Here is a 15,563-nt window from a genome sequence, read left to right on the forward strand (position 1 = left end):
ATTCCTCTTTCTTCTTTATAGTAGCAGAATTTCAGCACATTCCTTTTAAGTAGACGCCTAAGACTCCAGAAGGGGTTAACAATAAATAACCTTGCTGAACACAGATTCCCCTTCTTTTCACAACTGAGTAATTCTTTTGTTTGTCCACTCTGGGAACAGAGGAGTTTTTAATAAAGCTGACTGTTGTTTAAAGCCACTGAGTTCTGGTGGTGCACACAGCATGGAGTAGTTTGCTTTGTGGCTACCTTTGGAGCATATCAGGATGAAAGTGTTATGTCCTCAAGCTGTAATTATGCGACTACTTTCTAGTGTTTCAAAAGGAGGCAGAGAGAAGGAAAAAAAAAACCAACCCTAGCCGTGGTTCAATGTGTCATAAAAAGGAAACGAATGAGCAGTAATAAGACTTCAGCTGAAGTGTTAGACTTCTTAGCTGTCATGTTAACAAGGTCCTTTAAACCTTACAATAAAGTTTAAAGCTTGATTTATTCTAATATACTGAAATTGTTTAAAAAATAATTTGCATTATGACAAGGAAATCTGTTCCGAGAAAAAAATTGAGAATGTCATTACCAAAGCAGGCTTACAGAAAAGAAGAGGTTGCACGGCATCTGGAAATCTGCTGTTGACTCATGATTTTATTTAGTAAACAGGGTAAACCCCGCGACGTGTGAATGGTGTTCTGGCTTTAGATCCCTTCAAACTACTTAGAAACACCATTTTAATGGGGAAGCTCAGAGGCTGGTATTGGAACATCACCCAGCCGCATTTTACTTAAGCAAAAAGAAATGTTCAGCAGAGAACACATATATTATCAGTTCTGAGAAAATGAAAACACTCAGGAAACAATCATTTCCATATTACAACAGAAAATTGGATTTTCTGGTGAATAATGAAAATGAGGCATCCCTCCCCCCGTCCTCCTCTCTCTCCAGTATTTGTTCTGTGCCCCTCACCTTGGTATCAATATGCTAAGAGATGATTATTAAGTGCAACAAAGGCCACGGCTATGCACAGTTCTGGAAGATGTCCTAGCCTGTTTTAACTCCCTTATTTTTCCTTCCTCGCAGTCTCTTCAAAGACAACGAAACCTTAGGTGAAATGAGAAGTGCATGAACTACACCGGCCTTGAACTTGCAAAAACATAATTACTTGGATTAACGCAACATCATAAACGTTCATCCCTGTCTGTTAGGCCAGGAGAAACCCTTGGGAGAAGTCTTGTTGCTGGAGAAAAGCCACGTCCCTCCGCTCCTGCTTCACGCCGGCCCTACGTGGTCACGGGCAGAGGATAACAAATTGTGACTAAAACTGCCTCAAGATGAATCCGTTTGTGAGAGACGGAAAGTGTGTCATGCAACGCTACTTTGGGAGAGATAATTAATACTCCACAAACAATCACTGGAAAAGCTAAACACATTATTTGAATGTTTTGAAGTAAACGGTAAAAGACAATGTTTAAATTAATTATTAATTAAAAATGAACGTTGCCATCTTTAAAGCTTTTTTTTCTTCCAAAGCACTTTGTGCACTGATTTAAAATGCTGCAATATCAAAGTATCCAGAGCCTCAGATTCCTTCGTGCCCCCTCCCTTCTGACAACACATTATGCAGGTGGGAAACTTTTTTGCCATTAAATGCTAATTAGTTTCACAACTAATTACGATCGTGGTATTAGGTTAATGTTTTTCTACTTTTTGATTTAGACTTACTTTTGTAAATCCCTTATTCAAATTACTTTGAAGTAGAAGACTACAAATTAGTTCTCTTTTTAATGCGTAATGTGAGCCGTGGCAAGTCAGCCAGTAATTTTACAGCCCATTTTAAGGAACAGGCAGAAGAAAGGCAGCGCGGCTCTCGCACGCGGTCACTCGCACAAGTAGCCAACCGCTCCGTAGAGTTTTTAGAGAACTACAAGACTTATAAACTCCAGCTTCCTCGCCAGCCGCCAATTACCCAGTATGTAATTTGAGGGGAGGGGGGAATTTACAGCTTTGCAAACTCACTCTGTCACCCCATAAATACCGAACACACCCATCAGGGCATCACACCTTTCCTGCCTTACCCTTTCCTGTGCCAGCTCGCTGCCCAGGTGCAATTCACGTTGAGCAGGGATGGCGATCCCCCATTACTTCATGTGGTTATATATGCACTCATTATACTGCCGTCTGTTGCTATAATGCTCCTATTAATTTTCCTTTTGATATTTTAAGAGCAATCTATAAATCACGCAGACCTTCACGTGTGCCATCGTTAATGCTTAGCAAGACCGTTGTGCGTCAAGTGGTTTTTTTTAGACCTGCCAAACAAGCCCATTTCCCAGCTCTGCCCCACCAGCACGCTTGTCGCGTGGACGGAAGGGGAGAGAAATCAGATTTTGTTTCTCCAAGAAAGCAGTTGCCTATGAGGTTTTGCAAGGTTTAAAGAAGAGAATTGCAAACACGTTAACAATTTTATAGCTCCGTGTGCTTGTCAGACTGCACTGAGCTGATCGGTTTCATGTGGAAGTTGCTAAATGGCCCTTTTATGTTCTAATCAACCTAAGCATGTCCCCAAACGGAGATGTCTGCTCTTGCTGTTCCATCCATGAACCTCAGGAATGAACCGCAAAGGCCTCCACAGCCACACTTCAGCAGACGGTAAGACAATGCTTAGAGCCACGCACGCACCTCTGCCGTACTTACATTGCTTGCATAGGGGAACGTCCTGGACTACTGTCACTCCCGTTACTGTTCGTATGCTCCATTGCACCATTAAGCTCTTCCCTCATCGCGTTGGCTATGCCCAGAGTGGGATTTCCCATGGAAGCAGTAGTGTATAGAGGTATACTGTTCTCAGCCATTGAAGCCTGCCAAGGACACAAACAAATAAATGAAGGGCCATGACTAACATTTTTACACATTGTACAACACGCTCACTTATTCCAAAACATTCTCCACATTTACCTTATTTGCAATTACCGTTTTTTAAAATATTGTGTTTTCTGATAGGTATTACCCTGATTCCACCAAGGGAAATTTAACATCATTTACATCTGGGTTTAAGCATGTATTTAGCTGTACTGGCTTGTGAGAGGACGGAGCTTTCCATTCCCTGTTTGGAATTACACCCCCTGGAAAAAATAAAAAAGTCCTTTTCCTATTTTCATTTTGCAAGGTTATGTTTGGGGCTTTGGGTTTTTTTGTGGCTTAGGGTCTGGGTTTGGGTTTTGCTTTCAATGAAACGGAAAAAAATTACAACTCGCTCAGCGGATAACTCCTGCCTACCAGAGCAAACAGGCACCAAGCGGGAGGGCAGCGTTACCGAGTTTGGTTTTTCTCTCATGACACAAGCACTAACTGGATCAGCCCGAGTTGCACTGACCTACCTGAGAGCTGAACCAGTCCATGTGAAATTTTTTAAGCCTCAGCAACTCAGCTCTTACCTTAGCTATTACAGATCTGACCATTTTATTTCGATTTTTCCTTGTTCTAAAGAAATACCATGCAGAGGCACACTGGAGTTAACTTTCTAAATGGAAATCTTTGTAGGAAGAGAATGAACTGTTAAATATTTTCCTTCTGATTCCCACCGTTCTGCCTGCTAATATTTACTGTGTGTCAGCATTAGCTCATGTTGACAGCACAGTCCTGTGCCCCGCACAGCAGCGGTGGGAGCGCAGAAGCCCCGAGCCCCGGAGGAGCCCAGCGTATGGTGGCGATGGGATGTATGGCTTTCCAAGGCCGTAGCGCCCAGGGACTCGAAGGACATTTCACCATGTCACCCATCCCAGCCGGATCCGGCTGACATCATCCGCAGCTCTCTGAGCCATGTCAGTGCTGGAGAGCCACGGATGCTGGCTCGGCAGCACTCGACCTGCTCCGGGGGGAAAGTCAGCCGGCTGCGGCAGCGGAGCCAAAAAAATCCATCAGACTTCAGGTCTGCATGATGCAAACCCTGCCCGTGGGAGGGGAATTCATGCAAACGTACTCCCCACCGAACGCTCTCGCCTGCTCCTAATTCGTGGGACAAAACTCCTTGCTTGTTGCCATCCTGAGCCGGCAGAGTTGTTCCCAGGCAAGCACAGCCAGAGACCGGGCGGGGGGAGATGGGATGGGATGGGAAGGGGGGGCATGACCAGCCCTGACTGCAGCATCTTCAGGAGCACAGCCCCTTTTATTCTTCCTTACATTGACCTCTCCATGTGCAGCCCTGTGTGTCACACGTGATTACTAAAGCTATTCTAACGGGGAGGATTATTTTTATCTTCTTGATTCAACAACCGGCAAACTCATTGTGATTAGGGGATGCAAAGAATGGTTCACATTTCCTGCACTTGGCAAAATAATGACTCAAGTTCTTCACCCATAGTGATAACTTGTAATTGCAGTAAAGCAATTTACTGGGGGAGAGGTGGGACACGAGGAGTATCTGCTATAATGATAGTAACAGGCGAGGGGGGTGTTTTGGGAGCCTCCGGCGACCCGCTGGGAAAAGAGAGCACTGGTGAGAGCTGGAGTCCCCGTACCTTCCACACACAGAGGGGGGAGAGAGCTGCTTCTTCTCCCTGGCCGCGAGGGAAAACAGATGGAGGAGATGTCAGAGGGGTCTGGGAGAAGGAGAGGGGCGGCTTTGCCACCCCACAGGAGAAGAAAAACACAGCCTGGCATCCCGGCGGCACACAGCACACCGTGCCGTCCCCCGGCCTGCGGAGAGGTGGCCGCTGCACTCATGGGGATGCGCAAAGAAGCCGGTCTTTGCAGATGCCCGCAAAAGCCAGGGGAACGTTGCTCGTCAATTATTAATTAGACCGAACGTAGGCACTGGCAGGTAAAGCAGCCTTGTGTCCTAGGAGGAAGGTTATTGCCCAAGCGAGGTCCGAACTGCCCACGCGGCACCGGCCACCCGCACGGCTTCGCCCAAACCCCCATACAGCACCCGCGCACCCGCCAGGATTCTGCCTCCAAAACCCAATGGGGGAAGAGGAGCGAGGAACCTGCCGGTGTCTTTTCAGCCTACACGAGGACCTGTCTCAGTGCAATGGATATCGCTCACCCCCATTTACTACAGGGGCCACATGAGCGGTAGCAAATCTGGCCCAGGCTCTTCTCTCCACCAACTCAGTTCACGCGATGCTATGGGGGGGCACGAGTACGTGCCACTTCCAGGAAAAGTGGGAAATGGAAACAGTTTGGAGGTTATCACAAAAGACAAGAATGGATGGAGATGACGACGACGACACGTGTTTCAGAAATAAAACACGAACAGTTCCGTATGATAAGCATATTAATTGAAATTAGTCACATAGTTAACAATGTGAAGAAATGCAGGATCATTTCGTTTTTGCCTTTCAGCCTCATGAATGTAAAATGTGCTTGTAATCTTAATACTATTCAAGAGACAAAGCAGTCTTTAAAAATCACACTTCACAAGACTCAAGGGAAAATAAGTTACTAATGAATGGTATTTACAGTTGCTTCATTTAAACATGCTTTCATTTGCTTTTCAGAAGTTACCGCATAAACTCAAATAATTAGAAGAAATGCAAAACATTGCTTTTCTCCTAATAATGCGTTTCTCGGTTCTGAAAAGAGAAGTCTGCTAAACCTTCCACAAAACGCGGCTGCCCAAGCAAATATCCATGGCCATCAGTGAACTTCTCGAGAAGTGCCTCTCAACAAACAACCGGGGTGCAACCACATGCGGTGTTGCCTCCCAGGTTAATTCACGCTATATGGAACAGGCTTGAACCCCCACACAAACAACCCCCCCCCCCCCCCCCCCCACCCCACCCCGCCGACCAGCAAACACAAATTCAGGGCACGGTAATGCATTTGGATCTTTGGTTCATATAGCAAATACTGACTTTACCTGGGGTTTCTGAGATAGACTCAGGAATTTGTAGAGGGGAAAAAAATGCCAACCTGATATAGAGCACGTGAAAAAGGGCTGGAGACGCGCACACTTTTAGGCTGCAAGTTACGAATTGTGCACCGACACTTTGTGTATTTCTGCATCATGAAAAACCAGAATTTTTGTCTTACAGTTACAGTACAGTTTAAACCAATACAAATGATCTTTTTTTTTTTTCCTATAGGAATTGCGACATTTATTTTTTACCAACCACGGGAAGATATGCAAAAATAGCCCTTAAAAGAAAAGGGGGGAAAAATGATCTGCTTTCTCTTTAAACCCATGAACAATAGAAGGTCACGTGCCGCAGTATCCTATCATTCAGCACATTAATAGCTGTGCTAGAGTAATTACACTTGTGGTATTTTTGCCTCAAGTGAAATTCTGAAATAAGAGGATGGAAATTATGATACTGCTGATAAATATTAATAAGTGAACTTTTAATTTTTTTGCCACAATATTCAAAATGCTAAGCATCTAGCTAATGCTGAAGCAGCCTGATATGTGTTTGCCTCCAGGGACTATGATGCTTTATGCACTTAAGAAAAAAGTTTAACGGAATTAAAATTTAATATCTAATTAGAGCAAGGCTAATATATTTTGAAATGAGTGGGGAAGACACACGTCTCTGTTGCATATTTGCTACAGTCATTAATCTTACCTGTAAAGCAGCATTGAGAGGTGTGCAGTAGGTGTGGCTGGTCTGTATGTTTTTAATAAGAGAAGGGTTACTGCATAAGAAAAACATAAAAAGGAGAGTTAAATGCAACCAACTTCTGTGTGAGCATTTCAAGCATGTAATGCTTCCTCCCACACCAGAAAACTAGAGCTGAAACTGTTTTTCCACACAAGTTCTCTCTCGTTTCTCTTTTTTTTTTTTTTAATTTAAAGAAAATATCTGAGTTTTAGGCTACGGTTATCATATTTGCCTTTACTAAATAAGGAACATCATTATCTCTCGACGTTACCTTGCCATGTGTTCTACTACCCTGCGTTAGGAGCACATCTTGGCATCTCTGCTCATTTTAGTTGCGTTCAGGAGAAATTCTCCAATATTGATCGTGTCTGGGAGCCAGTTACCACGTAAAAGTCCATCATGAGAAGGCCACGGTCGAAAGCATCGCGGGATATTTTAAATACTACTTCATGCACGTTATTCTCCGAGTCGCTGGCAGCAGAGTCCCTCGCAATGGAGCAGAGGGACCGCGACGAGAGAGGATTTGAGCCGTGTTGCTTCCTGCCAGGCAAACGGCGAGTGGTCCCGCTGAGGGACTGCCTGCGCCATCGCCCCAAACTGTTTGGGGCTGCAGGCACGGAGGCACGACGGCAGGTATTGCTGCACCGCAGCGGAACAGCATGGACCACGCAAAACAACACGCTGCCCTAAAGGCCGTTTTAATAAAAAAATATTCTGGTGTGCTATTTTGGACCTTTACTTTAGTCATCTTAAGTTTACATAAGGGGCCGGATTTGAAGAAAATGAACACCAAGCATATCTGCTTTCTCTTTAGCGGGCATCTAAATATCACTGGTTCCACCAGAGGGGAAAAAATAATAAAAAAATAACTGAAAACAAACTAGGTAACAAGTGCCAAAGCAAAAAATCTCCAAAAAGTTTTATTGCTCACTGGGCTTTTTTTTTTTTTTTTTTTTGGTTTTTCACGTGGGAGTAAATCATGGTGAGAAGAGTCTTTACTGAGCCTCTCCCACAGGGACCAGCAAGAATCAGTTGTCCTGGAGAGATGGCCTTCGAGTAAAGGTGAAAGAAAATTGCTTTGGGAACCCCAGGAATATTTGTGCACGGTTGTGGTAGACACGGGTCGGCCTGTTGATTATAATCTTTACAGCTGGTCTCACTGCACTTTCAAACTTTATAAAGTTAATTCAGCATTTCTGTTTTATAAGCACCTTACACTATGCAAAACAAGGCATACAACTGAAAGCAAAGGAAAATATCAGAATTAAAACTTATCTGAAGCCTTTCCTGGCATAGATCTGTCTTCCTGACAGGCCTACAGCAGCATATCTGCACTAGCGTGGATAATTATTTTAGTCTACATTGCACTATAAACAAATGCTATAACAAACATGTCAAAGTAGAGTCATTACTACAGGCATTTGGATTATCAGAGTAGGACACACAAAATACACATAACAACCAAAAATTTAGTTTCTTTAGCAGCAAAGGTGATGTCACTATTTCGTGAAATGCAAGTCTACATGAGATGGGTAAATCATGCAAAGCAAAGCAACAGCAGAAAAAAAAAATTAAAGCAAGTAAAAGCTCTTACTGTGCAACAAGCTCGCCAAAGTTTTCATCAGGGCAGTATTTTCGAGGACGGCCTCGTTGAATATGACGGCCACGTTTAAACTCTTCATCATCAACAGTCCAAAAGGACCCAAACTCATCCTCTACTCTGATAAAGCACTTATGCAGTGAGAGGTTGGTGCGAATGGCACCCTGGGACAAGAGCAGCAGCAAAGGAGATGAAGTGGAAACAAAGGGACACGGGATCGGGGACAGAACAGACATCAAATACAGGGAAAAGGAAAAAGAAAATAAAATGCAATAAGCATAAGCAAATGGTTTGTGAGGGTTAATATGCATTGCCACCTAAAAGCTACTAGCATGTGATGCAACAAACACCAAGCAAGCAGGGTCAGGGTACTGGTGGGCATACAAACAGTAGTGATGAGATGTTTGTCTTGGTTTCCCTTAACTGAAACAATGCGAAACCACCTGTGGTTGGTCTAACACCAGCTAGCAGCCAAAAGCCTCTACGTTAAACTGTAAGCATGATCCAAGCTAGGCTAAGAAGTTCAAACATGGTGGACATACCCACTGATCTTTTGTGGCCTTCGTTTTTGGAACTCTAGTTCATCCACTGTCCATACTGCCCCTTTAACGTTTTCTACTCGCACAAAACACTTGTGAAGACTAAGATTATGACGCACTGCATTCTGCAGCAAGTATAAAAGAGAAAACATTCAAAAACTTTCTATGAGAAAATGCTCATCATTGTCCAAGAACAGCAGCACAGTCAGCTTGACAGTCCTCATTTCGCAATGTTAAGCCCCTTCCCCTCCCCGCACCCGCTTGCTTTCCCCGGCTCTTTACATCTTATTTTTGCAAAGACAAAATAAATATAAAAGCTTAAACCCAAGATTAGAAAGTCAAGTTATTCTTATCAATTATCCCCAGTGTGAATGAGAACAGCCATCATTTTAAGCATGCATGTTGTATAATACAGCACATTTCATACAGAACACAAGAGGAACATTGCTTAAACGTTTTCAAAACAAATATATACGCTCTGCAAAGAGAAACTTGTCCTCTCCTGGAAAAGAAAGCAGTTAGAAAGAACAGAAAGGATTTCATGTAACTACGGACGGCTCAATTTAGCAGAGGCACGCCGGAGCTGGTGTTGCTGCAGTTTCCCACAGCTGGGCTAATGCGAATCAGGTGCTGAACCTCCTTCCACACCCACGGCACGGACCGGGGGGCTCGGCAGCACCCCACCGGCCGGCACGGCACTGACTCCTGCCTCCACGGCTTGCTCTTATATGGAAGTTGGCTCCTATTTCTGGCAGACTACTGTACTGACTGATCTGAGCCTCTGCCAAGTGAAAACATGAGGAGGGCTCTCCGAAACAAAGTGATAATATCCCCACAGCTCATCACCCAGAGGGACCCGTGCTCATGGCATCCGATGCTCAGATGTCCTCTCTGCAGCTCGGTGCCGGGGAAGGATGAGCCCGGCCAACCCCTCCGACGTGCTCGGACCTTTGCTGAAGCCGGGACATAATGAGACACCTCGCTTTATCACGGCAAGCTGTGGCTTTTCTGTTTCCGCTCCCTCTGAAACGGTGCCGAGAGCCTTGTTATCCCTCAAATGGGAGTGCCATGCTCCTTCCCCGTTTTAGGAGTTTTCTGAGCAAATACCCTACTACAAAGCCACTCGAATTTGTACATGGAGCTTGTCCCCAGCGCTGCTGAAAGGGGCTTGGTAAACAGGGAAAACAGAAGAAGCCATTTGCTGAAAATATGCAGGCGAACAAACTCCATCCATCATCACTGGCACCATTGATTTAGTCAATCTGGTTGACTTGTTAGCAGGCACAATGCCAGCCAAACACATGGCCTGGGTCTAGGCAACCAAGAGACTACAATTTTTATTCCTTCCGTCGTCGTCTTCTTTTTTTCTTTTTTTTTTTTTTAATGAACATCGGGTCTGGATGGTGAAAAGGAGCTCTAATCATGAATGTCTAAATCACTGTGCAAACAAAGGGTACGCACAGTGCATTTGTCATGTAAATTAAGAGGCAGTGGTGTGTGTGTGCCTGGGAGGGGAAGGCTAAGAGTCTTTTGCTACTTTTCCATTTCTCTGCCGTCACTAGCACAGTCCCCACACTCCCGTCCCCGGTACAGGGGAAAAGTCAGGGCTTGAAATGCCTTTTCTCAGCAGATGCTCGAGTGCAAACGCGTTTCCTCTGGCTGTAGGGGCCCAATCCCGGCTCTGTGGCAGGGTCCGGGCACTTCAGCTTTTCCACGCTGATCTGCTTGTGAACTGGTGGAAAAACAAACCTTCGATATGCTTTTCTTCTCAGCAAGGCAGAAATCTAGCAGAAAGTCAACCTGTCCATCAGGGCTGCTTCTTTCTGCCCTTACTTTCTTCTGTTCTTATTTTTTAATGATTTTTTTTTGGTTCCCTCCCACCTCTCCCAGATTTCACTAGTTTTGAAATTTTTGGCAAAATCCCTGATTTTGAGGTGGAGGAAAAACATGCAAATGCCCAACGCCTTACTGGCTAAAATCAGCGAGCTCAGCAACTGCTGGTGGGTGCCGCACTAGTGCAACCTGACACAGGGCTGCCGGCCCACATCTGGGTAACTCAGCCAGCTTCCTGTGAAAATGGGAACACTGTCAAGTCTGGAGCAAAATGTAAGAATAATAACGCTATTTCCCCCAGTGAAAGCTGATCTTGTAGTTCAGACAGCAGTTGATCAAATGCACACAGCAAAGTTCAGCGAAGTGAGTCCTCAGAGTTTGTAAATAGTCTCTAAATACACGGCTGAGCAGAAATATTTGTGTTCTTCTTTAAATAAATTTAATGCCAGAGAAATACTTTACAGTCTGTTCTTGCTCTCTTGAAGTCAATGTGCAATTGATGGTTAAGGCTGCTGGATCGGGCTCTTGCTGAATACATTGAGACAGACAAGTTGAATATTTGCAAGACGTCCATGAAGTGTTGCCCTCGCTTTCTATTTTCCACGTGATGACTTATTTAAGGAATTCATGGCAGAAAAAAATTGTTTTGTTTCCCCTGCCTCTGGATACTTGCTATCTAACAGTTTTATTTGAACAATACCCCAACGTTTTGGAGCCACACCTGCAGCCTGTGCCTCATGGCTGCAACTCAGTGCCAGCAAATTACTCCAAAAAATAAAAGCAAACAGACATTGCCTCTGACCTGTCAAAACCAGTTCACAGTGCTCCCCCAGCAATCAGCTTAACAGAAAAATTAGGAGCTATTATTGTAAGATTACATATTTACCTTGTTAAAAATATTTGTATGCAAGCCACTTTTGCAGAAGAATTACCCTGAACATGCTTGAATGTAGTAAATGAAAGGGTTTGTTATTTTAATAACTGCTCAGGCTCTGCTGTACTGCATTTTGGGAGAGAGGTTCATTTTTTAAAGGTCTTTATTCCTGCACTCTTCTGTGTTTTTGAAAGAGGGCTCAGGGAAGCTTGCCCACACCGAACCCTGACCCTAAACTTGGGGAACACTGACCCAAATGCCCCCTAAGCATTAGCTGAAGGTGAGTGCAAATCAGCACGTATATATTCCAATTATTCTGATTCTGCAATTAGCCCCTTGTGCTTGCTCTGCACCCTGTGGGCTTCCCGTCATGCCAATCCAGAGCTGCATTTTCATTCCCGCTGTTCCTGAAGGCTGGCATAAATCTGAGCAGTCTTCAGCACAAAAACCTCCATTACTTCAAGCGGTTGCCAGTTTTGCTAGGGCTGGTGGAATTTGGGGTGAAGCTTCTCTTCCCAGGTAGGTGAAGCAGGACCTGGACACCTGCACAAGGTCAAGGTATCCAGGAGGGGTCTCTACATGGTACCTGCCTCCCCGGGACATACCTTGCCCTTCTGCAAGCCCGAGGGTCTGCAACTCGGCCTCTCTCCTCCTCCTCTGCAGAAGCACACCGTAAGTGCAGGAGGCTTCTGGGACTGGATTTTACGTGATGCACAAAGCCAATTCCTAAAACTAGCCTCGCAGGAGATACGGCCAGGCCTGCCTGCTGCCTTCTTCCACTCCCCCCTCCACCTCCCTTCCCTCTGCTGCTGGAATTAAATAGGATTTTTACTTTAGCACCCACACCTGCAGCTGCTGAAAAGTCCTACTGGAACCACTCCAGCAGCAAAAGACAGGCAGGTCTAAAAAGGATCTTAAATCAGGGAAAGTTAATTTCCTTTCTGGATAGTAAGGAAGCTGCAAAGTGAAACACTGCTCATGTTTTCCAACTGCAGTGAAGAATCAAAGCAGCAATCACAAGACTCTTCCTGAACCGAAGAGCTTCTAGACCAAGGTTAAAAATGTACAAAATTGCGTTGGGATCTGAACTAAAGGCAAAACATGCTACTAAAAACCAAGCTAACTTCCAAGGACCATTTTTAGCTTCACCCTCTGAAGGAATTAATCCTAAATGCAGGCTGAGACAGGAAAATCAGAAAGAGCTGATGAAACAGCATGTATGGGACGTATTCATCCCGCCTGGTCATTTGAGGTTGTTTGAGAGCAACCGAGTTGTCTAGATTAAGAGCGGCTCAAAGTACCAGGGGTGCAATTTTTACAGCGATACAAGATCCTATTATTTGATTCATTCATTTGTAATTGCACTAGCTTCAGAAGCCAGTGTGGCTATTATAATGGTATATATAAGGGGTGTCCCCCAAAACATAAAATAAGATTAACTCCCCAGACCTCTTATCTAACAATATCTAAGATGGTTATGGTAGGAAACTGAAGTGCCAAATATCAAGTTTATTCTTCTTAAACACAATTCTTATTGTGGGGCTTGCTTCTTGTGTATTATGTTCAATAAGCTTCTGCTGTGTGATTTAAAAAAAAAAAAAAGGAAGTTTATAACAGATCTGTGTATGTAGTTGAGAGTCAATTGATTGAGGAAAGAAATCCACTTATCTACAGGCACTAAGAAAAAAAGTGGCTGTTGTGATTACAGTCTGCATAACTAAAAAGACAAACAGTATATCTTCTACTCACACAATAACTTTACCTCGTTCTTTTTTTTTCCCCCCTAATACGTTCCAGCTGAAGGGCTTGAGTTTCAATGCTAGCAGCAACCACACAGAGGAACTCATGGCATAAACACCGAACATAAAAGCCAATAATGGGGATTCAATTAGTGGTTTCCAAAGGCAGAAGAATTTTTCTGCCAAATATCAAATTGTTCCTGCAGATAAGGCACCCAGTGTGTGACAAAACTGCCGATCTAAATTTTCATGTCCACATGTCGTTACAATTTGTTATGTCATCAGCAATGTCTATTCTGTACATGTCAGATATCAAAGGCAAGAGGCATAGGCGGGCTAAGGCTTACCTTCCACGTCGCCGCGTTGCGTCTGAAGTATGCAAACATTCGCGTGAACCAGTTGTAGATTTCATTTAGTGTTAGCTGTTTTTCTGGAGATTCGAGGATGGCCTTGTGAAGCAAAGCAATTGCAAGATCAGTTATGAGCACACCAGTACAAAATACACTCACAGTTTTATTTTACCAAATACAAAAAGGAAAGAAAGGAAGGAAGAAAGAAAGGAAGCAAGCAAGCAGAGATTTGGAGCAAAAAATCCAAAGGAGGGTTTTCACAATATGAACTAAGATTAATGGCTGTATTTAACAGTTCAATGGCAAAATTCAAAATGGAATTATCTAATTGTTTTGAGTTTTTATTTCTGTTTCCTTACAGAAATATTAATTTATTAGTCATTCATAAAGCAGAATCAAAGAGAAATGCAAAACATTTCACTAGCTGATTAAAGCTCAGTAATTATTTAGAGCTCAGATTAATTCTAGGGATCAGAGATTACTGTAGCTTGTGATAATTGACTTGCCATCTTTAAACAGGCTCATTTTCACTGTTGTGTGAAATGAATTTCCTAATAATCACATCGTATTGTAATACTTAATCAAAAGCAATTATGTTATATATTGCAGTTCTAAAAACCCTTATAGTAAAGGTTTGAGCATTTGAGCATGCTTACATACCAAAGGTTTGAAAATCTATTTAATCCAGAGTGCGCACATATAGGGAGATATTCTTTTTCTAATCCAAATGCGTGTGTTCGGCTCAGCTTACCTGTCTAATTAAAGATGCATACGTGAATGGTGGTCTAACTTCTGCGTTCTTATAAAATTCTTGGTTCTGGGCAATATCTGCTAAATAAGAGCAGTTGTTCTGTTATCATCACAGCCTGCCACTGCCAGGCTGCAGGCAACAGCAAGCAGCCCCACCGAAGGGGCTGTGCCACCAGAACCCCTTTACCTGAAGAAATGGGGACGTTGTATTTATCCGAGTACCGCCTCCGGATGGGTCCGACGTTGTGCATGCTCGTGGTAGTGATGACCGACGGTCCCTGCGTGACGGGAGTGATGGGCGCAGTCGGGGTGGTGGGAGTATGAGGTAAGCTCTGCGGAGACGCCTCGGATGCAGTCTTGGAAAGCGTGACGCTCGATACCAGATTCAGCTGCGGAGGGAAGGACGAGGATTTCGTTACAAACGGCATTTCTGGCTAACTAAGGGCTGCAGAGAAAATTCTCGGTAACGGAGCCTTCCTCAGTTCGAAGCAGACAAGACAGCCCGAGCGCTTGCTTCAGCACAAAGTGCTGTTATAACATCTCCGTTAGGAGCCAGTAAAGGGAAATAAATGTATACATTTCCAAATAGATTTAAAAAAAGAGTAACGTAGCCTGCTGCCAGAACTACAAATTGTGGGTTTTTATCTAAACCTTAAAACAAGATCTCACACAGTACATAATCAGTTTAGTATTTTATGTTATTTCCATTGTTTCACAACCTAAACCCCACGCATCTCTTATTTCCATGCTATCATTATGCATGGCTTCTAATCAGTCTTCTTGGATATTTCATTGAAGGCATCAGGCTTAAAACAAAAGGCAAGACTTTCCTAGGGACATACTAGGGAGAAATACAAACTCTCTCTTCAGCATTTGGGCTTTTTTTTTTTTCTTCCCCTCAAGTTCATCCATTTTAAAAGCAAAGCCCAGAGTAGGTTAACACTGGAATAATTTAATTAATCACACTGCATGAAATACTGCAGGCATTCAGCCCAGCAGAAGTGGCACCGCTCTTTTTTCCTCCTAGGACGGAAGGCATCAGCGTTACCTGCACGAAGCCCAGCCCCGGACAAACGGCAGCTTGCCACAGCAGGCTGTAAAACACAACGGCCTCTAGGATTGTGTATCAAACCCAGCCCCAAGTCAAGTGTTTTCGATACCCAACCCTATTTATATAACCAGCATCCACATTCCTTCCCGACCCTTTCTTTTTGCCCTACGACGTCCTTTGAAAGACGATGCTCCGTCTCATTAGGTACTTCCTGCTGCAGGATTTTTATTCAAACACACGA

At 44.0% G+C, this 15,563-nt stretch overlaps 1 protein-coding gene across 1 annotated transcript in view; it reads right to left on the minus strand.

Moving 5' to 3' along the window:
• FOXP1 (forkhead box P1) overlaps positions 1–15,563 on the minus strand; it is a 225,644-nt gene that overhangs the window by 4,521 nt on the left and 205,560 nt on the right. Inside the window, exons 11-16 of the mRNA XM_009329822.1 lie at positions 14,459–14,660; positions 14,273–14,352; positions 13,519–13,620; positions 8,729–8,850; positions 6,551–6,620; positions 2,682–2,845 (exon numbers count right to left, since the gene is read on the minus strand). Coding sequence (XP_009328097.1) covers positions 2,682–2,845; positions 6,551–6,620; positions 8,729–8,850; positions 13,519–13,620; positions 14,273–14,352; positions 14,459–14,660 — 740 coding nt within the window. The remainder of the gene's footprint in view (positions 1–2,681; positions 2,846–6,550; positions 6,621–8,728; positions 8,851–13,518; positions 13,621–14,272; positions 14,353–14,458; positions 14,661–15,563) is intronic.

This window comes from Pygoscelis adeliae, unplaced genomic scaffold, assembly GCF_000699105.1.
Source record: "Pygoscelis adeliae isolate BGI_AS28 unplaced genomic scaffold, ASM69910v1 Scaffold67, whole genome shotgun sequence".
Taxonomy (NCBI): Eukaryota; Metazoa; Chordata; class Aves; order Sphenisciformes; family Spheniscidae; genus Pygoscelis; species Pygoscelis adeliae.